Genomic DNA, 25,750 nt, shown 5'->3' with positions numbered 1-25,750 from the left:
TGGTTGTGACGGTTTGGCAATGGTTTCGTGATCGTTCGTGAGACATTTTAAATAATTGTGTTAATCACCTGCAGAGTGGTAAAAGGAGGAGAAACAAGTTTTTCTTTGGTGGAATAATAGACTGCTTGCACAGATGGAGAGGGGTTTAAGTCCTCGGACAGTGTGGAGAACAGAATCGGTGACAATGATTCCTCATTTTACAGCTTTCTCCTCCTCATGATGTCAGCCAGCTCATATAAACTTTGGGACATCCAATATATTTATCATGGGTGCGTTTTCTTTCTTATTTTTTTGGCTATATGATAAGATTTGAGCTATAGATGGTTGAACTAATTAACTTCTTTGACTCATGACAGATGCAGTGTTTAATTCTGCCATTTATTTATTTATTTATTTATTCCAGCTCATGTTTTTAAGAATATTGTAGATTTGGAATAGTTTAGTGATTTAAATCAGCCCTTGGGTTATTGCGTTATATTTATACTGAATGACAAGTCGATATAGTAATTATCATGACAGGCCTAACAGTGTGACTGTATAATGTAGTGAGGGGAGTTGTTATGGGCTAGACAGTGATTGTGGGCCAGACTGATGAACAACTGTAATTTTCCATTGGAATTGGTTGTTAGTGCAACCCACATGGTGGAATGTCACTATGAAGAGGCGGGGCTTATCAATTAGCGTTTTTGAAGAGGATAGTCCCATTTCTATTTCTAAGCCTTTTAAGATGAATTTTGCAGTTTACAAAGAACAAAATCTAAGACAATGCTGTATGTATGTTACAAAAGAAGTGTAATATGTCTCCTTTAGCAGAGATTTTGTCAACAGTAGCTAAAACTGTTTGGCAATAATTAAAATCAAATAATTAAAATATAATCAAACAGCGCTGCTAATTAATGATGTATATAGACGCACAAATAAACAAATGAGCCACGAAGCAATCTGTGAAGCGATCAGCGTTTGTTGTCAGCAAGTGAGACTGGTGGGTCTTTCATTACTGGCCTCACAATACTGAAAACCTGCTCCTATAAGCTTGTTAAATCTAGCTGCAATCGTGTGTGTGTGTGTGCGTGCGTGCATGTGTGTGTATAAGACATGAGGAGACTGCCAATGCGGTTTGCAGGGCCCAAGCAGTGTCCCGGAGTTTAATGCGGCATGCAGTGATTTATAATTCTGGTTACCTTAGACAACTTCTTTTGCCTGTGGTGTGGTTATGATTCAAATTCTTAAATGGAGACACCTTCTGAATCATGGTTATTTTTGCAATTAGTTTAAAGATGAAAAATTGTGAAAAAATGTATTTACAATTTTAATTCGAAACTGTTTATTCTTTGTAACTGAACAAGCATAACGAATATAATAAAAACAAATAAAAAGGTCACCCCAGAGAGCGTCAACATATCAAACAACACATATTTACTTGATCTCTACATCTACAGGCATGTTTACACCCACTTTGGATTGGCACAATATCATCTGAATGTTATAATCAAGATAATCCAAAAGAATATCAAGATACTCATTTTGTCAGTCTCACCCACCCCTACACTCACGTAGTCTGAATGAAGATAGCCCGAATAGATTCTAAATAGGATCAAACCAGGTGTTTTGGATTCTGCAGGGAATACAAGGAAAGTCAAAGTCAAAACACACAAACACTAGTGAGTCAAAAAACACACATTCTTTGAGTAAATAAATAAAATGGGAATGGTGGCATTTTGTATGAAGACTAAGACATTAATTATCACTAAAATAGAAACAGACTGTATACATAGGAAAAGATAAAGATAATTATGTTATGAAGTAGCTGTAGAAATGTAGAGTAACATAAATCATTTACATCATTATTCCACAAATCCTCACATTGTGAATAGCACAAAAGTACATATTCAGCCAGCGTTTATGCCTTGCTTGTGCAGTCTAGTAGAAGGTGTTGATACAAAAAGGATTTTTTTTAGTATTGTCACAGCCTATACATCACTTATTTCCTTCATCTTATGTAGTAGAAACCAAATCTCATTGTATATGTTGTGCTCTTCTCTAACGCAGGCTTCAGATCTGTGATAAGATGCCGGTCCTGATGCCTCCAGGTTCACAGACTCTCAGCGAGGCATTAGAAACAACACAGCGGGGGGCAATGCACAGCTCACGCTTACACACAAGCCACAGACCCAAAATGGATGCTTCAATGTCATGATTCGTTATCAGTGAAAAAAGATTAAGCTCTTCAAAATCTGTGTGGAGATGAGATAAAAATCACACCTGTTTTTCAAAGAAGAGTACTCTGAATGTGAAGCATCATTTTTAGCTTTTCCAAATGAGAAGCTTGTTTTTGATGCTGTTGTTAATCAAGTGGCTTGGCGTGTTTGCCGAGTGGCTAGCACTCTCGCTTCACAGCAAGAGGCTCCTGGCTTCAACTCCCGAGTCGCCGGGGCCTTTCTGTGCAAAGTTAGCATGTTTCAACTAAACTAAAAGAAAAAAAGCGTTAATTCACTGGCTCTTCCCTCACCTCTTCACAGATCGCTAAAGCCAGTCTGAGCAGCTTTGGCCACTGTGCTCTGCTCTGGTGCACAGAGCTAAATATACCACAGAGCTCATAAGTTTGGCTTTTTCATCTATTTGTGAATGAAACACAGTACTTACCTTTAAAGAGAAGCATCAAACATGCTCATCAGCCCCACAGTGCTTAGTGATTCAAACCGGGCCGCCAATGTGCAAGGTGAACATTTAAATAAAACTTGACAGCAAAAGAAGTCAAAGATCAACTATTGAAACAGAAAGTAAGAGGTCTCACTCTGCACGTAATAGAGGGAACTGTAAAGATCCTTATAAGCACAGACATTTCACTACTACGTTTGTTTTAATTTGAAGAAATTCTTAATGTTATTTGGTCATTATCGATAAGTGCGTAGAATAGACTATTTATTTAGCCCTTATTGTTACAGCAATTTAAAGACAATATACAGAACTACACACTACTACAGTGACACAATAGTACTATGATTTGTGGTGCATTATTTAATGTAATATTCAATACTTCAAAATTGTGTTGTTTTACTTGAAACAGGTAGGGCAGACTTAGTGAATGTTAAAATATTCAGATTGCTGCTAAACCAGAGTCACAGTTATTAGATATTAATAAGAAGGCACTTAGTGGTACATGACACCTGCATGACTAATTATACAAGCACATCAGAGCTCAGGCTGGAGTCAGGTGGTGTGTGGGCTTAAGGCATAAAAGGCCAAAACCACCACATACAAAAGCCATTTTCAGAATAAAAACTCAAATTTTAATCAAACCATTTCTGCTCAGAGTGCTACATTATGCAACAAGACAAGTGTGGAGCCGTAATGAAAAAGGCATACTTATACAATATTGATGTAATTTAGATTGTACTATGTCTTGATGAGGATCCACAAGCATAAATTGCTCCCAAAGGACAGTGAAAAGGAGCATTACAGATTTGAGTGCTGCTCGATTTCTGCTTTACAAGTGAAGTTATTTATGACATAATCCCACTCTTCTACCAGTCATTAGCTGCAATCAGTCCTCTACCCTCCTCTTTCACATAATTTCAGATAACATAAGCAGACAGGCAGAGATAACCTTTAAATACTATATTCATAAACATATGCTTTACTCAACCCACTTTAGGAACTCAACATTTCTCATTACACACAAAACACACACCAAATTGCTATTTAAATTACCCAGATCATGTCAAATCCTGCTCAAGATGGGCTTTAGTTACAATGCAGGATTATAAAGAAGATAAAATGGAAAATCACAAATCTGCCAGATGGCTCTCTCTCATCAACATGCCTTGTGTCTTTAGATTTATGTAGCAAAAACAACAAAGACAGTTCATTTGCTACTGTCTCTTTGTGCTGTGTAATTTCAAGTGTAACACCTTGCACTGAAACATTGTTTTAGATATCGGACTAAAAGAGGTCTCAGTTAAAAGAACCTGTATGGAGCTCAGACAGAGGCAGAGCTTACTATGTGATGAAATGGTCAATGACCCACTGCATGTCTATTAAACATAGCATATTGGAAAAACATAAGAGTTAAAGGCACGGTACCTGATTTTTTATGGTCTTAAAAACACAAAAAACAGAACTCAGCCATTTTAAATGGCTAAAGGTTATTCCTCACTTTCCTAAAGCATTCCTAGTATCCTAAGCACTTTTAAATCTTTTGAAGTACTTTTTTCTTAAACTTTCAGAGACCAGAGCAGAGTTTTGTTGTCACATCACCTGCCCCAGGTCACCACTGTTGCATGCGTAGACCACAATCATTGACCACTACAGACCATAGAAGCTGCAGTTTTGGTACTGTGTTGAGCCAGATGGCTAATGATGCAATATGGTCCTTCACAAACTCACTCAGATCTTTTTTATTTTCTTCAAACACATAAACTTAAAGGGCTTGCCACCTCATATTCCACACACAAGCAAGTGCCATAATGGGGACAAAATCAGTGTTTGTCACTTTACTTTGTGGTCAGTGGTCATGATAATTAGCCTGACCACCCTGGTTGTAGACAATCCTTGTTCAAAATGACAGTACGTGTTGTATTGGAGAGACCTTTAAAGTCTCAAGCCCAAACAGACATATGGCCACCTCTAAACAACTTTGTGACTCTGCTCTTTAAGAGCAACAGCCGTAACTGATTCGATTAGCATCTGACCTTTCCTCATTCAACAGCCACAGTGCAATCAAACATTGGGAGGCACAATGCCTCCACCCCACACTCGCACACTACCATGTCATTCAAATTCTGTCCAGGTCGCAAGGACCAACACAACCTGACTCTGGGTATCCTGTGGAACATCCAGGACCAACACATTTCTATAAGCTTTTGATTTAGGTGCGAATAATAATTCTATGAAACACATTTGTCTATTTTCAAATTCTGTAACCTAAATTAAAATTAAGTATGTACGATCAACAAGGTTATTCTAATCCAGCCATGCTTTTCAGCTCATATTGGCCTCTGTATACAATAAGTCATAGGATTGCCCTTTCCCTCTTTCCCTCCATTGTTAACATGTGCATGGACATTTTGAGACGTAAGCCAAATGTCAGCACCAGCACCAATGAAAGGGCACAAGAAAAACACAACTCTGCAATGACAAGTGCATGAGGCTCCTTCAAAGCCTTCATTAAGCGGTTTTGCCTTTTATCTGAAGTTGGGGGGATTATGAAGAGAAGTGGCCCATAGGTTTGTTTGCAATCACAACAAATGAAGTCTTTAATGTCAAACGGACAATAACTGTGCATCATAGTTGCTCTCTGCTAATATCTCTGCACAGGCATTTATAAGCAACTTAACATCAAGTCTCTGAACGCCTTGAAACGTTCTAGACACTTGTCATCTCTATAGTAAACTCATCACCAACTCCCAAAGTCAAAACAATGAGTCACAACAAATTAAAATTACAAAGAGCTAATAAGAGAATGTAAAACATATTGTGCTGACTTAGCCGTGGTCACATCGCTGCAGTGAACACATAGTTTGAATTCTGAATGCTTGTGTTAAGAGGAACCACGAGGTATTGACGCTGCAGTGTTTTAAAGGTATGTCACTATTGTATTTACCAGTACCTAATTCATGTCTTAAGGGATGTGTTTGTTGAGTCCGTGTTCTTAAATTGTTTTTTGCAAAGATCAGCCTAAGGGTAATAGCACAGTAATTGCAGGACATGTGCCAGGAATACAGAAAGTGAAAGTTGCTCTTAGTTGTAAAGGGATATTCTGCACACTACGGAGTAAAGTACAGCATTATGATCACTTATAATCTGCATGAACTTTGTGTATCCTTAACTTAAGGCAATAGTTCAGTGAAGGTATGGACTTTAAAAACACAAAGGAGCAACATCTACTACAACATGTGCACATACAACAGTGGAGGATTACTCAGATATACACAAATTAAACTAAATGCAATTCCAGTTATATTTAGATGCAGATTCAAAATGATGACATGTTAAAGGTAGGAGTGGACTGTTAACAGTCATATTGCTCCTCTATTTCCATTAGAAATAATGATAGCCTGATAACATGAAAGAAAATCCATATATCAATTAATTGTTTGTGGCATTTTGCACAGCTGACGGCTGCAATGCCAGCATATCCTTTTTCTGTTGTTTTTTTTATAGTCAAGAGTTATAGAATTGACACATTTTTTATTCATTCATTGTTAATTTCATTTGCAGCAGAAAAACGATAAAGGTGATTGCTCAGACACCTGCAAACTGTATGGTAATTGACTTTTTTAAAAACCGTAAACCCTGGTTTAATAATTATCATGATAATATCATTAAACGCTATTATTTTGGTCAAAATAATCAGGAGTCAAAATTTTAATATCGTCCCATCCCTTCAATATATTGTCTGTACATTGATATTCCTAGTTAAAACTTCAACTTCAATTGTCTGTTAAGCACAATGCAAGAGCTTTAACAAGCTGTGCAAACCACTTACACTAACAACCTGTACACAACAGCATGCACACAAGTTGTTGTCACATTTCACCTGTCAACAATAGGAATACTCATCATCCAAACTGACTATGTATAGGTGTCCTGTGGTGTATAAAGACACATGCCTCCAGCAGTGTTCCAGTGTCTCTGGAGCGCTGCTTTTCACTTGCTACAGTCTTCCTCTTGCATGCTTTTGTGGGGGATGACATGGCTGTTGCTTCTTCTTAAAAAAAAGGCATGAATGTACTCCCAGAGTCTGCTTTGCTTTGCACTGAGAGGCTGGGATGAAAAAGCTCTATATAACATCATTTCTGCCTTTCAGTTGGACTGCCTGGCAACCTGCCACATGTAGCTCGTCAAATTTAACCAGGAAAGCCAAATGAAAAAGAAGAAGAGGATGATAAGCCATAACATCATGAATACACAACCTGTATCCATTCATTCATATATAGGAAACTAGCGGAAGCACAGTGGCAGGGAATTATAGACAAGCGAAGAGATTAGGGCTGTGGTCAACTCAAAAAATTCTTGGTTGACTGCAGACATGTCCTGCTGATCAATTAGTCGACTAAAAAGGAGGCGTGGCCAAGGCTCCCAAAATCTGTATCTGTATTATCTGACTATGCATCTGACCAAAACTGCACTGAAGTATTTATACAAAAAAGTACTGGCAGTAGTACTAGGACTAGGAAACTAGTCTAGTCTGTGTATTTATATGAAAAAATGCAGATTAATTCACTTCCATATCTTCAACTAACTCACTACATACCTTGTTGTTGTCCCATATAAATCCTTAAAATGTATATAAAATGATTTGTTGACACCACTGACCGAATCATCTTCATGAATATTATTATATTATTAAGGATGGATTAAAAAAGCCTCTTTACAACACATTTGTAACGAATAAAAAGAGGTTTGTGTTGACAGCATTTTTGATCAGGAACTAAAACCAAATATGAAACACATGCTTGTTCATAAAATAAAGCAAAAACAAATGCAAATCATAGCATTTCAACAGAAAGCGATGAAATGTTAGCATGAAGCATACATAGAACATTGTGCACTGCCCACACAAGATAACATGTTCATCTGACGGGGAGATAGAGACTTTCAATAATCCTCCCATATCAGCGACTGTGGCAAGAAACTCTAATTTGCTGGGGCTGCTCGCAATGCCATTTCCAACTTTGAGAAGAAATATAAACCCTAACATTAAGGATAACTGTCAAAGAAGAACATGTTACACTCTGGCTCAACTCTCATGAAGTAGACACCGCCTCAAGTAGAGCAAATACAACCAAGATGACAGGTACCATGCTTTGGCCAAGTCTGTGTTTGCATAGCTCACCAGTTGAATCATTAACTTTTAAGATAGGGTATTGACTTAAAAGCTGTGTTATGTAATAGCAGTTATCGCAATGCAGCTCGGGTTCTCGAGATATTTTGAGTAAGGCTTCACGATATATAACAATTTGTGTAGGTGCAATTATCAAATCACAAAGATAGCAGTTATTAAGGTAGCAGAATGTCCACTGTAAACATAGCTGTTACTGAAAAAACTGCATGGAGGATTTCAGTCATCTGTCAAATATTAAAGCTCTTGAAGTTATTTACAATGTGCATGCAGAATGTTACATCAAACATGTATAGCAAATCTAATCACAATTGCAATACTTGTACGAAGTATTATCTTTGATGAATCTTTTTAATAGAAGTAAACAAGACCGTCAAGAGCTGCATACTCAAAACTTCAAGATCACAAATAAACAAATAGGGAATAAAACTTACTTGATGAAGCACCGTGCCCCCTCAAACGTGTATCCTTCTTCCCATCCCGTGGGTAGATCTGTGGACAAGAGTTGGTGGATGATCAGACAGATGCTGTATGTTGTAAATTAAACTTGATCTCCACAGGCCAGCCCAACAGCTGTCAATGCAGCACATACTCACTGTATATTAGCATTAAGGGGAAGCTCTGCAGTCACTTTGAATTATACATGTGCAACTTGTTAGGATGCATGCAGACATAGACTAGACTAGAATGCTATGATGATTCATAAGGGAATTTGTGTAGTCACCGGAGCTTTTGTTGTACTTAAAATGACAAATTAACGGTAAATAGTTATGGGATTGTTAATGGACAGTTAGATAACATGAACCAGAATGGGATGGGGCATATGTAAGTGAGCTTTGCATGTTTTTGAAGAACAATACAAATCCTACCCTATCTTGTGCATGCATATAAACGCAAAAATATACATAGTAGTAGTTCAAAATAATATAGATATACTGTATACATCTTGTAATGGACCTAAGGAAAACACAATGTCAAAAAGTTGACTATTACTACTGTTATTACCACAACTACTAGTACAAATACTACTACTTTATGACAGTTAAAGGGTAAAAAATATTTGCAGAATACAATTACTGTCTGTATTGATGTGTCAGATTGTCTTGCCCTCAGCACATGTTAGCTGATATTAGCTGATTTAGCTCATCTGAAGTGGATAGCTAAACCCGCCTGAGCTGAGGTGACTGCTGAGTGCACGGACAGCATGGCGCGTGTTATTAGCGGACTTTACGTCATGTGCACGGTCAGCACGCAGCGCACTTTGTGAATGACTTGAGTGTGATGTAATGCCACACTCTGCATCAATAAGTCGCACATTGAAATTACTTTGCCCGCTTAGCAAAAGTCCGTGTGGCAAGTTCACGGTTTGAGGAGCGATTGACGAGGTTGGACACGCAAGACAGGGCTGAGTCTGGAGAGGTCCACGGGCAGGGTGTCACGGGCAGGGTGTCACGGGCAGAGTGTCACGGGCAGAGTGTCACGGGCAGAGTGTCACGGGCAGGGTGTCACGGGCTCTGCTCAGCCCGGGGTATACAGGACCTCGGACGCGCAATTACGCACCGTGACATGATCAGCACGCTCCAGACACGAGACAAACTTAGTGAGAGTTAATGAGAGCTCACCTGGAGTTTTCCTGTGGCCGGTGATCAGCGCCTCGCCGCTCACGGGATGCAGCCAGGTTGTACTCTTGGCTTCTTCGCTGGGAGGACAGAGAAACACAGTGGTTATGTCACGGCGAGTTTGCTGGAAGGAGAAACGGACAGTCATAACTTAAACCTTGTCCAGTGAGAGGATATTTACTTGACGAAGAAGACGCGTCCATCCCGAGTGACCCCGTAACTCCATGTAGACGGCAGACACGATATCCACTCGGGCTGTAGCTCCGCCGCCATGTCTGGCACTGGCTGTACTGTGACAGCGGCGCGGCTCCGCTCTCAGCGCGTACGCGGAAACCCTGGCAACGGCAGCGCGGAGACGAGCCCAGGGGGTAGGGCATCAGGTACAATCACACCAGAAGGCAGAATGTGGCATCTGATGGACACGTGTGAGGCATTTTTATCACAATTTACAGCAACTTAATCATCAAAGTTGGACAATATATAGCGGTATTATTATTTAAAAGCTGATGATTTGGCAAAGAATAGGCTAAATAGCTCCAAATATTTTTCACTGCTGCTGATTTTTTTTCTGTGTTTTGTCATTTGGCTCGTTTGTGATGAGGGGCAGGGTCACAAACCCATGAGGGAGCTCCAGGGCAAGAGGCGCGCAGCTGCCCCTCCTACAGGCGCACATCACATCCTACTTTGACTTTATAGGCTACATTTTCTCAATTAAATGATAAGATCTTTGCCAGAAATGCCCTTTTGTCTGGCCACCACTGATACCCTGACTAAAAAAGTGTCTTATTAAGTGGGATAACATACCCCTTATACCTTTTTCCACCCTTTTCAGGATAAAAGACAATTTATGTGCAGATCCTAATCCTCAAACCAGATGAGAAAAAAGGGGGTCCCAGTTGTCAGTGAGTGTCGTCCCCTGGGAACCCATTACTTGTTTATTCAGTCCACTACTGCAACATGGCGATGTGGCATCAAAAGACTCAAAACAACACATATATTGTACTAATGACCACTGTTTCAACTGTACCACTAGGTCCCCCTGGTCTCCACCCTCGGGTCATTGAGAGGAGAAACTGCCTCATCAGCCTTTCACCCCACACAAAGGGAGACATCTAACACCGCTGAGCCCAGGCCGATTGTGAGCATCGTGTTGCACTGTACAGTGGAGACATGGGCAGCGCCATGTTTATGAGGAGGCTGGGGGACAGTGGGACAACACATTTACCACATGGTCAAGCAGCTAGGGGTGGAATAGCCAACAACTGTTTTATTTTTAGCCTGCTTTAAAAAGTAGAGAGTACTTGGGGAAACTACTACCCAAGAAATAGTCATTGTAAGAGTAACTGTCTGGACTTATAATTTCAGAATGCCTTTATTGTCATTGCACAAACTAAATTTAAAAAGCTTAGTACAACAGATTCATTATTTAGTAGTAGGATAAACAAACTGTTAGTATAATTTATAAATAATAGGTATTTCAAAATAGAATAGAATAGAATAGAATAGAATAGAATAGAATAGAATAGAATAGAATAGAATAGAATAGAATAGAATAGAATAGAATGTCTTTGCAACATGCCACATGTACAACGAAATTTAAAAAGTGTCGAGCAGTTTAAGGTGCTAGGAAAACAGACCACCTTCATACATACATCATACATACATCCCACCTATTACCCAATCTCATACAAATAATAAATATATAAATATATACATCAATTTAGTAAGTGCAGATATGCTTATTTAGTGTGTTTATGATTGTAGGATAACAATGGTCCTTCAACCTATTTGTCCTTGTTCTGATTGATCTGTATCTCCGACTCGACGGTAACAGTTCAAACAGAGAGTGCCCGGGGTGTGAGGTGTCCCCAAGGATGTGTTGGCCCTTTTAGAGACAGTGGGAAGTGTGTAAGACGGCCAGTGTCCTGAGAGGGCAGCCAATGGTCTTCTGAGCTGTGTTTATCAAGAGTAAGTAAGTAAAAGTACTTCAAACAAAATATTAAGTAGGAGTAACATTATTTGAGTAAAACTTTGATGTCCAAAAACTACTCCATGAAGTACATTTTCTTTAAAAAGTTTAAGTAAATGTAAAGTTTAGTAATATCAACATCTCATAGGTAATACATGTTGTTGAGATAAAACTGCAAAGGAGGGAGGAGTTTGAGAGTGAGGACTAGTCAGATGACGCTAACACTGCGGTCTTTGTTTGTTTTTAGACCTACTTTTGTCTAAAGGCGAGGAAAAATAAAGTTTATTTTCAGACAGAAACTGCAGCAAACAATTTCAAGATGCACAAATTATTTTTCTTAGATGTGAAGAAAATGATCAATTCCGTTTTTTAAGGAACAGCGTGATAGAATATCCTTTGTAGAAAAAAAAGTGGTTTGCTATTTTTGATTTGAGAACCAGAAATCACAGGTGGCACAGTAGCAAATACTTCTACTGAAGGAGTAGGGCAGATACTTTCAAATGATGTAATATAATAAAGTATTCATCATATATACATAGACTCACAAAGTAACCACAACTTTTACTTACCGGTATATAAGTGTTCTGTTGCACCATAAAGTATATTACTCAAGTAGGAATAAAAGTATGGCGTCTGAAAACAACCCTGAGAAGTACAACCCACCTCTGCTGACCAAGCCCCGTCACACAATAGAAAGCACATACAAGTTGTTGCACAGGAATTTTCAAATATAAAGGAACTTCAGTGCTACTACTACACAAGCAGAATGTAAAAATCACATTGTAATTTCATTTTTTCTTCTTAATTTGGGGAGTGGGCTTTTAGCATTATCAAGACAACTGTATTCACTGCTAATTATTTCCATCAAAGGTTGCTGGCATGTTTTTAAAAAATTCTGTCATGTTGCAACAGGGATCTAAAAGGGAAACTCTTGAACAGCATTTAGAGGCTCTCCTCAGTACTTAGCTTTCAGACTGTTAATAGGGCACAGCAGAGTGGAAACGATTGGATTAGAGCCAGAGGGCTACCTGCATGTGCTCGTACACCTGTGGGATCTGAAAAGTGTCTGATCACGGCTACTCACTTTTCCTTTAAGACTACTCTATTCCCATTAGTATCATTTAACACAGAGTTCGATTGGTCATTCAGAGCAGCATCGTACCGTACTTACTTTAGGTTTAAGTTATGCACTTTTAGCTGCACTCACTTTGCCTCTGCCCAGGGACTACAGAAGAATGTTAACTTGTAGCTAAATGTGGTCTGTGCAGTAGATTTATTGTGCAATGTCCCTGTCAAACAACCAACCAAACAATACATAAATAAACAAATACACAAACAAATAAATAAATACATAAAATAAAATAGCACTAACTAAAATAAACTAATAAGTTCTGATTTCCCCCATTGTGAAAAATTAATTTTAAACGACTATTTATTTAATTTATGAACTTGCCAACTTTTATATATTTTTATTTATGTTATTATTTTTGTATCATTAGATTGTAAAAAGCACGTGAATATGAGATTTTTTTTACTAAATTTGACCGATTTGAAGCAAAGGGAAGCTGCTTGATAAAGTATATGTACAGCCAAAATAGGTTTCTCATCAAAAACAAAAATATATATGCATATTTACTTTTGTATCATTGTGATCGAAGTATTTCTTATAGTTTGAGTCAGAAAACGTATTGTCTCAGCACATGGCATGTTTTGGAGCCCAGATAAACAATTATTCAGTTACTACTTTAGGTAATCAATTATTTGCAGTTAATTTACAGTAAGATGCGTTCAACTTGCATTGAACAAGGTTTTTGAGTTATTACAAGATAGATTTCTCCCCTAAAGGTGCACTGTGTAATTTTTCTGTTGAGGGGGTCTGCCACTGTAAATCTGACCTCTATGGGGATAAATATGTTTAATGATCTACTCTGGGATATTCCAGGCAAAGCAATAACATGTCCATGATGCAAGCAGACGGAAGAGGCACCTTTAATAATAAAACGTGGCTTCTTTTTTATGCAGACTTTCAAGAGCGCAACAATGAGTCAAAATCCGAGTCTTTCGAGTTCAAATCTTCCAGTGCAAACAGTGACCAAAACTCCAGTCTTCCATCCCCGGCACATGTCTCCCCCAGCAGCCAACAGTTGCCAAGGTGAGTAAGACCAAATAAGTCCCCATAACTTATCAGTAGCATCCTAAGCTCTGGTGAGAATTTGTACAGCCACCAGTAGCAGGAGCGACAAAAGCATTTTGTTTCTTGGCAGGGACAACAAGCCAAACACAATGTAAGAGCGCTGCATTGTCGACCTGTGCAGATTTATTCAAGCCTTTTATCGTTTGGACTCAATCTCTGGCATTCAATAAATGTCACTCTCCACTTAAGCCCAGGCTGTTAAGTATTACGCTGAAATTCCCACAGCTGGACATTTGCATTCTCTCCACACAGTTTTTTTAATGTTTCAAAAGGAGTTTCACAAAAGACACATTGCACACATTACTCAACAGGATTAAAATGAAGGGGGACATTGTCAAACATACAAATTACAGGTTTCAGAGATATTTAAATTTAAATTGTATAATACAGGTTTTAGGAAAGAGTTTTGAATAGTTTGTTACAAATTAAGTGTATCCTGTATAACCTTTCTAGTGGAGAGTCTGTCATATGCTTACCTCCATGGAGATGTTATTACTTTTCTTTGTATGTTCCACAGGTTGGCATTAAGTGCATCATTATCCAGAGAGACACACAGTTGACATCACCTGGCCAATTACATGTTCTATGGAGCGGCAACCCTGTTAACAATTACAATGCATGTTATTGAACAGGTCAGTTTAATGTTGTATTGTGGAACATTCCAGGCCAAGCAACAACATTTCCACGGAGACAAGGAGATGGCAGACTATATTACATTGTGAACCTATAAAGAGAACTTCACACATAAGGATAGACAAGTCACTAGTTACCCTGTAGTTTTATTTGCCAGTAGAAATACTTTTGAGCTGACGATACATCTCAGCCTTAAACTTATATTAAAAAATAAGAAACTGTAAGTTACTGTGGAGGAAACTGTCTCAGGAAATGATTGACGTGAATTATAGCCTGGTTATACAGTCAGAATCTTTCATGCGCTGATGTTAATTGTGGTCTTCTTACTTGATTGCTTTACCCGAAGTGGCCGAGGTTTTCTGGGCTCAAAGACACAGGGTAGACCGGAGGCATCCCTGTGTAATTAATGGTTGCACATTATCAAGCAGCTGTTCCAGAGCTTTGTTCTGCTGCCAGCTCAGCAATAGCCCTGGTGCCTGTCTGCGCGAGGTAACTCACAGCGGAGCCATTCTCAATATGTGAAGAAGACCTCTCCATAGGCCTGTGTCTTCTGTGGTTGGTAATTGAAATGAAAGCACTTAGTGAACACAACCATTATTAGAGCAGTTTTTATGACAATGCTAACTGATAGAACTATGATGTAATCTACTCCCATTTCAACTATATCAAATTTCAATCTTAGATTATTTTACAGTTATTTATGATAATTGACACCATGGCCAAACAAAAGTGAAAGCCTTTCTTACTTAAAAAATGTATTGACTTGACTTAAAGAAGACCCATTGTGCTTGTGTCTGCTCTATACCCATGATTTATGTTATAATTTGCACATTTTAGATTGCAATATTTATAAAAATAAATAAATTCTTACTAAAAAAAAAAAACGAGTCCAGTGACTTCCGCGTTACGATTGGGAGCTGACGTTGACATAAATGTCATCACAACAAAGAGGGATTGATCGGCAATATGACGCCTTGAAAATAAGTGATTAAAGATTGTTCAAACATGCATGAAGCACTCCAAATATAACTTCATAGGTGTAAATGGTGAGAGGAAACAGCTTTAAAAAGTAGATTTTGCACAATTATATTTTTTTTAGTTCTTACAATTATATGGTGACCTTAATAATCCCCGTAATCTTGACCTCCCTAATTTCAACACATAGTATCATTTGACAGGCATGCATAAGCCACAAGCCAGGGCTGCTATTATGTCCAGTCAAGTCAGCATGTGGGGCTAACAGGCTGCTCTGGAAAAACACTTTTACCACTAATTCAGTTCATTATACCACTAGGGCAGCATTAAAACAAATGTAGGTCAAAACGGCACAGCGGGTCACCTGGCAAAGTCCATAGCACATAAAACAAAATAGTAAAATACAAAAGGTATTCCTCAGATGAACACTAAAATGTAATAACAAATAGTGATTAGCCGAGGGGTGGGCAAACTTTTTGATACCACAATGGGTTCTAAAATTTGACAGAGGGGCCAGCCCAGTATGTATGTGTATGTATATATATATATATATATATATATATATATATATATATATATATATATTTACATTGGCCTTACATATGTAAGTCTCATTGTACAAATTGTTTTCCAAATGCATTAATTAAATTAATTTATTAAATTTCAGTTAAACAGCAGAACAGTTTTGAACAAGGTTTACCCTTACCTATTTTTATATCATTTGGTCACATTCGGTGGGACAAAAAGTTGTAGGAGTCATGACGTTCACTTTTACAACTTTTTGTCCAGTTGACAGATTTAACTTTGGCTTTTACTCTGGATCAGACCAGGATGACTGAGGGATTACACAGACAGTGATTAGCCTGCTGTAAAATGATACATCTGAGCACCAGCACTGCTGCCTCTTCCATCCATCCAGAGGTCGAAGAAGTAAAAATCTACTTAGGTAAAATAACGAAACTAAAAAAATATTAAAAAGTAAAAGTATTTTGCGCAGAGCTTTTTAAGGCTTCAAATGTATTGATTCTGATTCAAATGTATTGATTCAGTTTATTTGTGAATTGTTGCTTACTCAAACTACAAACTTGTTTAAAATAAACCCCTCACACTTTTCAGCAAGTCTCAAACCGTGATTAAAAAATAAATAAATAAAAATACAGTTAAAAAATGTAGTGAGAATGTAGTGAAAAACACAGATACAATCCCGGTTTTACTTAGGACCCAAAAGCACACAGCTGGTAAGTAGTTCAACTGTTTACTGTCCAGGCTAGCAATCAGGTAAATTTGGTAAGTATCAGGCTGGGTGGTCCAGAGGTGCAGGTAGGCATCAGGCTGGCTAGCGGGCAGGCTGGCTAGCGGGCGGGCAGGCAGGCAGACAGACAGACAGGTTGAAGGCAGGCAGGCAGGTTGACAGGCAAGGAGACAGACAAAAATAAGACAGAGGCACCTGGACACAGGACAAAGCAATTGCAGTACAAAAACAACATACTGCAAAAAGTTATCTGGTTTTGAGGCACCAAACACATCTACTGACTAGAGTAGTATCAACGAAAAACTGGCAAGGAGTGGATTAAAAAACAGACTTCTTATACTGCTGGTAATGAGGGAAATTGGATCCAGATGTGCCAGCTGTCAGATCAGGTAAGCCGACGCCCAGGTGGGAGGAGAGACAGACAACACAGAAGGGAGGGGAGACAAGGAAAACAGCAGAAGGGAGGATCCTGACTGATATCTGCTCTCAAATGTAGTGAAGTGAAAGTAAAAAGTATCCACTTTCAAATGTCCTTAAGACCCAACTCTGCTCCTGTCTATCTTGGTGCGTCTCCAAAGTTTACCTGCTCCTCAGTCTTCATCACCTCAATTACTCCTCCCCACTGCTCCCGCACCTCCTCCTCATCCATTCAGCATCCACTCTGCCCAATTTAATCCCCCATTGCAGATGCATGCTGCTTCGGTTTGTGCCACGCCCCACCTCATCCTTCTCATCTTTTCATCGTCCCCTTCAGCCTCCTCAGCTTCACCTCCGCCACCTCCAGTGTCCAAACTACGGGGAGAAGACATCTAAAACGTCCTCATCCTAAACGTCATAACCAGACACGCCTCCAATGTCTTCTTCCTGGAGTCTAATATTTACCCATACTTTTCTCTTTGTGTTTGAATCTCCCCAGGTTGAAATATATGGATATAATAATCTAAGGCGCTGTACCAGATTTGTACGGTCTTACATAGAAACATAGAAAAACAGCACTAGTTCATTGTAAACTGTTTGCAGCATTCCAAATTTATTCCTCACCTTAACACAGCATCCTAATTATTCACTGCTATTAGTTTATAAGCATGTTTCACACTTTCAGAAGACAGAGCCAGAGTGGAGTTTTGCAGCCTTACTTCTGAGTACTCAAACTATAAAAATAGATGCGGACAACACCTCATATTGACCATATAAAATGCTTTTGTGCAAATAAAAACAAAATTTGAGTTCTGTCTTTGTTACAGGAAAAAAAAATCTGGTAGAGTCTCTTTGAAAATAGCAAAGTACCAATATACAGTACAGTTCATAGTCCAATGGTTACCAAAGTTTTTACATTTAATTTACTGTATTTGGTGAATGATTACTCTATATAAAAAGTTAAATTCAGAACTTTTTAGAACCACGCCAATTTCTTTACAAAAGGGTCTGTAGGTTTTGACAAGTCATAGTAGTGAGGCACTTGAAAATGGGTGTACTGTTTTTACTTTCCTTCTGAATCATTACACTGAATCAGTGCTAGTCACAGAAGGATGAAAACTCCTGTCTGTCTGCCACTGTGATGACTTCACCTCTAACATAGTCCTATGGGGAGCTGCTGCTATCCTAAATGTGTTTTCTGTTCCCTATGTTTTATGAGATTTCCGCCTCTGATATGTGTCATTACCATTGAAAAAGTGGCTTCTCCATGTGGTAATTAGAGGGCTGCATGAGTGCCAGAGTCAGCGGTAAGTGAGAGGAAATGCAGAGGAGCCAGGCTGCTGTGAGAAAGCATTCAGAGGCAAAAATGTAAAGGAAAAACATGTCTGGATAGATTGTGTGTGTGTTTACTGATGGTATAAGGGCAGCCTATGTGGCACTATTCACACACACTTTTCATGAAGGAGCCTCTTAGAAAAAAGTTATGTCATGGAAAATGGCACACTAGCTGCTACTTCCTCGATGCCTGGCTTTTTATTATGTTAAATAATATTTACTTTCCATGGTTCATGTGATCTACTAGTCCAGACGAGTTTAACATGAGCATTATAAAGTACTTTTCCACATTTCTCTTAATTATGACCCCATTCAGTTTCTGTAAAAGGGGGACAAACTAACTTAAAGGTTCATTATGTAACTTTTCTGGTGATGGGTACGCCGCTTGATTGTCTCCATGGATATGTTACTGCTCTGTCTAGAAAATTCTGTATCGTATTAAATGTATCTTCTTGCATTTATTTAAATTAAAGGGGAATTGTATTACTCTCCAGGCCTGTAACTTGACCTGTAAATTGGCCTGGTGGCGTCACCAGCTTGTCTTTATTGAGAAATATAAGTTCAATACCATACTGCAGAGTGTCTCAGGCAAAACACATGGCAGACTCTCAGTGCTGGAACGTAACGGACTACAAGTAGTAGTAGTACTGTACTTAAGTACAAATTTTAAGTGAATACTTTTTACATTTACTTTACTACATTTGAGCAGGTATCTGTACTTTGTACTTATTGTTGTTTGAGACCTACTGTAAAAGCTACGAGGGGGGGGGGGGGGGGGGGGGGGGTAATTTTTACACATTCGTACTTTGAGCAAACAAGAAAAAAAAAAGTAGAAAATAACATTGATTCATTTGTTTCTGTTGAACTAAATTTGAACCCTTATAAGACCTCAAAATCTGCACGAAAAAACTTTACTCTTTAAGTATATTTTTTAAACGTTATACTTTTACTACTAGTAACTTTTCAAGTCATTTTTTCATGCAATACTTTTATTTTTACTTGATTTTTTTTTTGTTCCAAAATCTGTACTTACTTAAGTATAATTTGAGTACTTCTTCCAACACTGCAGACCCTCTGCCTGAAAAGTTAGTGCACCTTTAAAAAGATGCTAATTTACAACATCTAAACAATCTAAAGAAAGCTACATTTGCAACTATTCATAATATAAACACATAACACTATCATTTAGAGATCGCTCCAATGAATTATTAAGACCTGATGCCCTTCCCGTTTCATTGTATTTAACAAGGCTTGGCATTGGCACAACAATGAGACATTTGTGACCTTTTCAGTTTCGTTGTTATTGTAAATCAAATTAAATGATTAATTTAATAGAATGGGACCTATTTGAGGAATTAGCATTAGCCATCAATTATAAATAAATGAGCCTGTCAGTTTAACTGACAAATGGCAAGTGTTTTGTTTTTTTTTTCTGCTGTTTTATTTAATGGGATGTTTAGCATATCTGATAAGCACCTTAGAGGATAAATTACAATGCTTTTTATTGGCCAAGTAAGTAATAGTCTCCATGGAGATAGGATCATACTGTGGAACATTCCAGGCAATGCAATAACATCTCCATGGTGACAAGACAAGCACATGGCACAGTCACATCCTCCACAAGAAAAATTACATGGTGCATCTTTAAAATACTTTTTGATAAAGAGTATCCTTGTCAGCTTTTATTTTGACTCTATGTTGTTAATGTTTTCAGTGAATACAAACCTGCAACAGTGCTATACATCACTTGTGGAAGGAGCATCTTCTGCATAAATGTAAACTCTTTTTCTTCCTGCTTCTATTGACTCATAAACATTGCTAATTGTGTATGACTATAAATGCAGACACTTAAATCATAGCAGAACCCGGGGTACCCTATCGACCACTGCTCCCTCTCCACAGCCTCGCTCTGGTGTTTGGGTAATTGATTAAGTTGGTCATTAATCAGTTTGAGCTACACTGCTGCACTGCACACATATAGTCCAAGTCTGTCCAATGCTTTAGTGCACAAATGCTGACATCACACATCCGGACAGATGGCACCGCCCGCCCTCATCTCCCAGAGTGCATTGCTGTGCCCCCGTCCGGACTCATCGTGCTTAAGTAGCAGATTATAGATCAGTTATTGGATAGGACAAGAGGCAGTGCTGAAATGAAAGTGTGGTTTTAAAGGCACGTGGGTTATTAGGCTCATTGGGAGACACAGAGCTGCTTTAAAATGCATGTGATGTGATGTTTGATGTACAGTGGAAATAAACTCAGACTTGTGAAGGAAAGATGAGTCTTATTGATTATAATTAGATGTGGATTTTTGGTTATGAAAATGACTTGACGTGCTAACTTCCCTCTCTGAAATATGTTTGAATTAGGCTGTGTAATTAGTCAGATTGTAATCGAGTCCGGACCCTAATAATCTTGATTGTCAATGACCAGTCTGGGCATTTTTAATCAGCAGGTTTATAGCTTCTCCTCCGGCAGTGAAAGTTTGGAGCAGAGTTCAGACTTTGGAGCTATAGATTTGGCTTTTCTTGTGTTAAATTGCATTGATTAAAAGTCTTTCTTGTCGATGTTCATAAAAAAAACCCAAAAAAAACAAAGAGCCATTTTATTTATTTTTAATTAATAAAAAATGAATAAAATAAAACAATTTGATCAGTCAATATGCGGATTTTGTTTTGCCATATTTCCCAGCTCAGTGAATCAGGACTAAACACAAGTCAGTTCAATATTTCAATTATTTTTAGAGCAATAAAATAACTTAAGGCAGATCTATTATGCAAAATCGACTTTTCAGACCTTTTAACTATGTCATAGTTGTTTCTCCTTCTCATTTAGACTCTCTAAGTTGTTTTTGGAGGGATTTGTCTTATTTTCAAGACGCCATATTGCCACTCAGTTCCCGTTTTCACTGCCACTGGTATATTCCCACTTTTTTTTTCGATGACGCGTACGATTCAGGAGTGTTGCATAGTCATTTTGGTACAAAGGAAAAAAATCTGCTACTCGCGAATGTGATCTGCAGTTATCCATAGGAGGGGCGACAGCTACATGGCTCTTTGTTGTGATGACATTGAGGGCAACATCGCTCCCATTGGGCAGCGCACTTTTCGAATGTGAAAGTCAGTGGACTTTTTTCTTTTATTAAGAAATTTTAGACAAATATTGCAATTTAAAATGTCCAAATTATAATATAATGATCCATAGGTGTCATAGATTATAACTCTATAGCACAAACAATAGGTCTTCTTTAACTTAATAAATGTAGTCTTATTGTATACAATGCCGAAAACTGGAATTAAACAGTATTCTTGATGGAGACTAGGCCAGTTCAGATAAATTAAAATGTCAAATGTAAAACAAAAAACATTTAAATAATAACAATTTAAATTAAAAAATCCATTCCTTTCACAGGGGTTACATTTGAGATGATTTGAATGAATAATTCGGTAGTGTCTTCCCTCAGTGGCAGACTTCCTGTATCTGATGGGAAACAACAGGGCTGTGACAGACTCTGGACAAAGGGCACGAGGGTCATGTGACCAGCTGAATAAAATCATCCTCTCATAGAACATTTTATTTACAAGCATTCCTCTGGGACAGCACTTATGTTCCCAGAAGTTTGACCAAGTAAAAAATGAATGGTCGTATTATTGTCCCAGGATCCAATATGGAGTTTCAAATCTACCAGGTCAGAACTGTGATATAGGGAACAAAGAATACTCAAGTAAAAGTAAAAGTATTACATGAAAAAAATCTATTTAAGAAAAAGTATACAAGTATTTGTTTAGAAATGTACTTAGAGTAAATGTAAAAGTAGTTTGTGCATATTTTCAGGTCTTATAAAGCTTCAAATGTAGTGATTTTGATAAAGATTTGTGCTGTATTTTGTTCAGTGGAAACAATTCAATCAATTGTTTTTTGTTGTTTTTTTTCCTGGCTGTTTTTATTTATATATTTTTGTTTGCTCAAACTATGAACTTGTTAAAAATAAACCCCTCAGCCTTTTCTGCAGGTCTCAAACAATAATTTAAAAATACTTTTACTTTTCACTCCAGTTAAAAAAATGTAGTGGGGTAAGTACAGATACATGTTCTCAAATATAGTGAAGTAAAAGTAAACATTACCCATGTACTCAAGTAAAGTAGAGGCATCTAAAATGTATACTTTAGTAGAGTACTTTACTACTTTGACTTTGTTACGTTATTGTCATGATGTCAGTTTTCCCTGTCCTCCCGTGCTCTCTCCCCCTCCCCTACCTGTGTGTCTGGAGCTGGGTGGAGTGCCTGACTCCTCCCGTGCACACCTGGGGTGCATCAGCCTAATCACCACCACCTGCTGCTGAGTACAAGAAGGCTTGGCAGTCTACACTCGGTGCCAGACCGTCCGCGTGTAAAACGTGAATGTTTCTAGCTAAGCTTTGTTATTTGGTACTTTCCGGCAAATGCTCATTTGGATTTATGCACCCTCCAGATTCCTGCCTCCACTCGCCCAGCTCCTGCCGTCACGTTCCAGTCCCGGTATCGTCTCCTGCTCGTCTCGTCTCCGGCTCGTCTCGTCTCCTGCTCGTCTCGTCTCCTGCTCGTCTCGTCTCCTGCTCGTCTCGTCTCCTGTCCGGTCCTGGTCTCTGGTTTGTCACCCGCTCCCCGCTCTGGTCTTCGTCTGCTCCGCCCGCCCTGGTACCGCACCTGCTTCTATCCCCGTCCTGGTCCTGTCCTGCCCGCCTCTACCTGCACCGCGCCCGCCTGACCCGTCTCCCGCTCCCCGGTTCCTGTACCTGCTCTTGTGACCTGTTTAAAGACTGCATTTTCACCGCTGTAAATAAACACTGTTAAAACTGCTCTGGTCTGCATCCTTTGGTCCTATCCGCACCGTTACGACAGAACGGTCTGGACACTATGGACCAAGCAGGCTCAGATCCGGACCAGACGCGCCGCCTCACGTACTCTCACCCCGAGGCGGTGCTGGGTCAGCATGAACAATCCATTCGAACTCTATTGGAGCTAAATCAGACATTGTCCCAGCAGGTGGCACAGCTTAACCACCAGGTGGCCGCGCTCCTCGTCACCCCGCCTGCTGCAGCTGGAGCGCCGCCACGCCACCCGGAGCCGAGAGGCACGGATCCGGAGCCGTATGCTGGACAACCTCACCTCTGTCGCGGATTCCTGTTCCAGTGCGAGTTCATGTTCCAGCAATGCCCTTCTCGTTTCAGCTCGGGGGCCACCAAGATCCGATATATATGTGGATTACTCCGGGGCAGAGCTCTCCAGTGGGCAGAGGCGCGCCTAATGAAGACGTCTGTGGATAGCCTGGATTTTAATGAATTTGTGTCCACATTTAAGCTGGTGTTTGACCACCCGCACTACCAGGACAATGCTGCCTCCCGGTTATTGACTCTCAGCCAGGGCTCCAGGACGGTAGCGGATTATTCCATTGAATTCTGGACACATGCGGCGGAGCTGGACTGGACGGACAGCGCGCTGCGGGCTGTGTTTGTGCGGGGCCTGAACGAGACTTTGAAAGATGAATTGGTTTCCCGGGACGAACCCCCCGACCTGCGGACCCTCATCTCCCTCACTCACCGTATAGACAACCGCCTACGGGCTCGTCGCCGAGAGAGACGCCGGTCACCGGTCCCGCCGGAGCCACGCGCTGCCCCGCCCCCGCCGGATGAGCCCATGCAACTCGACAGGACCCTTGTGTCGGCCGAGGAGCGTCAACGGAGGCGTCGTCTGGCCGGGGCTTGCCTCTACTGCGGTGAGCGCGGACATTATGTGGTCACTTGCCCAGTTCGGCCAAAAGGGGGGGCCCACCAGTAGCACTGGGAGTACTGGTGGGCGAGCAACACATCCTGGACTCTTCTAATAGACTGCGGCTCAGCGCCACCCTGTGCGTTCGCACAGAGACCTTATGCGTTTCCGCCCTTATCGACTCCGGGGCTGAGAGGGACTTTATTGATGCCCAAGTCGCGGAGCAGCTCGGGGTCTACCTGGAGCCCCTCGAACGCCCCTTAAATGCCCAGGGGCTCAATGGACGTTTTCTGGGGCACATCACTCACATCACAGAACCTGTCACCGTGATTCTGTCCGGCAACCACCAAGAGAACCGTCAGTTTCATGTCCTGTCCTCCTCCGCTTCTCCTCTGGTCCTTGGTTACCCCTGGCTACGCGCCCACAACCCTGTTTTCGATTGGGCCAGGGGCGGAGTTTCGGGCTGGAGTCCCGATTGCCACGCCAAGTGCCTTCGGTCCGCCCTCCCTCCGGCCGGGAGGTCCGTTCCTGTCGCTGATCCGTCCCCAGACACCCCCAATCTGTCCTCGGTGCCTGCTGAATATCACGACCTGGGGGAGGTTTTTAGCAAGAGCAAGGCCCTCTCTTTACCGCCCCACCGTCCATATGACTGCGCCATTGACCTCCTGCCGGGTGCCCCACTACCATCTAGCAGGCTATATAACCTGTCTAAACCTGAACGCGAGTCAATGGAGGACTATATCCGTGGGTCCCTGGCTGCCGGAATCATCCGCCCGTCCACTTCACCCGTGGGAGCGGGGTTCTTCTTTGTGGCTAAGAAGGACAAATCCCTGCGGCCTTGCATTGATTACCGGGGTCTGAACAATATAACTGTAAAGAATAAATACCCGCTTCCCTTACTGGACTCGGCATTTACGCCCCTCCACGGTGCGACCATCTTCTCAAAGTTGGATTTGCGGAATGCGTACCACCTGGTGCGCATCAGGGAGGGAGACGAATGGAAGACGGCCTTCAAGACACCCCTGGGACATTTCGAATACTTGGTTATGCCCTTCGGTCTCACCAACGCCCCTGCCGTATTCCAAGCCCTCATCAACGATGTGCTCCGTGATTTCCTTAACCGATTCGTCTTTGTTTACTTGGATGACATCTTGATTTTCTCGCGGTCCCCCCAGGAGCATCATCAGCACGTTCGCCAGGTTCTCCAGCGCCTCCTCGAGAATAAACTGTTCGTGAAAGCTGAGAAATGCGAGTTTCACGCAGAGGAGGTCAGCTTTTTGGGCTTCATTGTGGGGCGGGGCCAAGTAAGAGCTGATCCTGAAAAGATCCAGGCTGTCACTGAGTGGCCCGTTCCTACCAGCCGGAGACAGCTCCAGAGATTTATCGGCTTTGCCAATTTTTATAGACGTTTCATCCGGGATTTTAGTAGGGTTATCTCGCCCTTAACTAAACTCACCTCTCCTGCTTTGCCGTTTGCCTGGTCTCCTGAGGCGCAGACAGCCTTCGAGAAGCTTAAGAGACTATTTACCTCCGCTCCCATCCTGCACCAGCCCGACCCTTCACGGCAATTCATCGTGGAGGTCGACGCCTCCGACTCGGGAGTGGGGGCCGTGCTTTCGCAGAGGTTCGACCCCCACAACCGCCTCTGTCCCTGCGCCTTCTTTTCCCGGCGATTGTCCTCGGCCGAGGTCAATTATGATGTGGGGGATCGGGAGCTCCTTGCCGTAAAGCTGGCCTTGGAGGAGTGGCGCCACTGGCTCGAAGGG

At 40.6% G+C, this 25,750-nt stretch overlaps 2 protein-coding genes across 2 annotated transcripts in view; one reads left to right on the top strand and one right to left on the bottom strand.

Annotated features, from left to right (window-relative positions):
* Positions 1 to 8,273: 8,273 nt before the first annotated feature.
* The window catches only part of LOC117371858 (pleckstrin homology domain-containing family A member 5-like), a 57,901-nt gene continuing 40,424 nt past the window's right edge, over positions 8,274 to 25,750 (bottom strand). The window contains exons 2-4 of the mRNA XM_033967535.2: positions 9,644 to 9,797; positions 9,466 to 9,542; positions 8,274 to 8,335 (exon numbers count right to left, since the gene is read on the bottom strand). Coding sequence (XP_033823426.1) covers positions 8,274 to 8,335; positions 9,466 to 9,542; positions 9,644 to 9,735 — 231 coding nt within the window. The 5' untranslated portion in view covers positions 9,736 to 9,797. The remainder of the gene's footprint in view (positions 8,336 to 9,465; positions 9,543 to 9,643; positions 9,798 to 25,750) is intronic.
* Positions 9,734 to 25,750, top strand: part of LOC117371857 (1-phosphatidylinositol 4,5-bisphosphate phosphodiesterase zeta-1-like) — a 60,258-nt gene continuing 44,241 nt past the window's right edge. Inside the window, exons 1-3 of the mRNA XM_033967534.2 lie at positions 9,734 to 9,842; positions 13,454 to 13,583; positions 14,687 to 14,747. Of these exons, the coding sequence (XP_033823425.2) occupies positions 9,734 to 9,842; positions 13,454 to 13,583; positions 14,687 to 14,747 (300 nt within the window). The remainder of the gene's footprint in view (positions 9,843 to 13,453; positions 13,584 to 14,686; positions 14,748 to 25,750) is intronic.

This window comes from Periophthalmus magnuspinnatus, chromosome 6 (assembly GCF_009829125.3).
Source record: "Periophthalmus magnuspinnatus isolate fPerMag1 chromosome 6, fPerMag1.2.pri, whole genome shotgun sequence".
Lineage (NCBI taxonomy): Eukaryota > Metazoa > Chordata > Actinopteri > Gobiiformes > Gobiidae > Periophthalmus > Periophthalmus magnuspinnatus.
The sequence above is the reverse complement of the archived record's forward strand: the minus strand, read 5'-3'. Positions and strand labels throughout refer to the sequence as shown.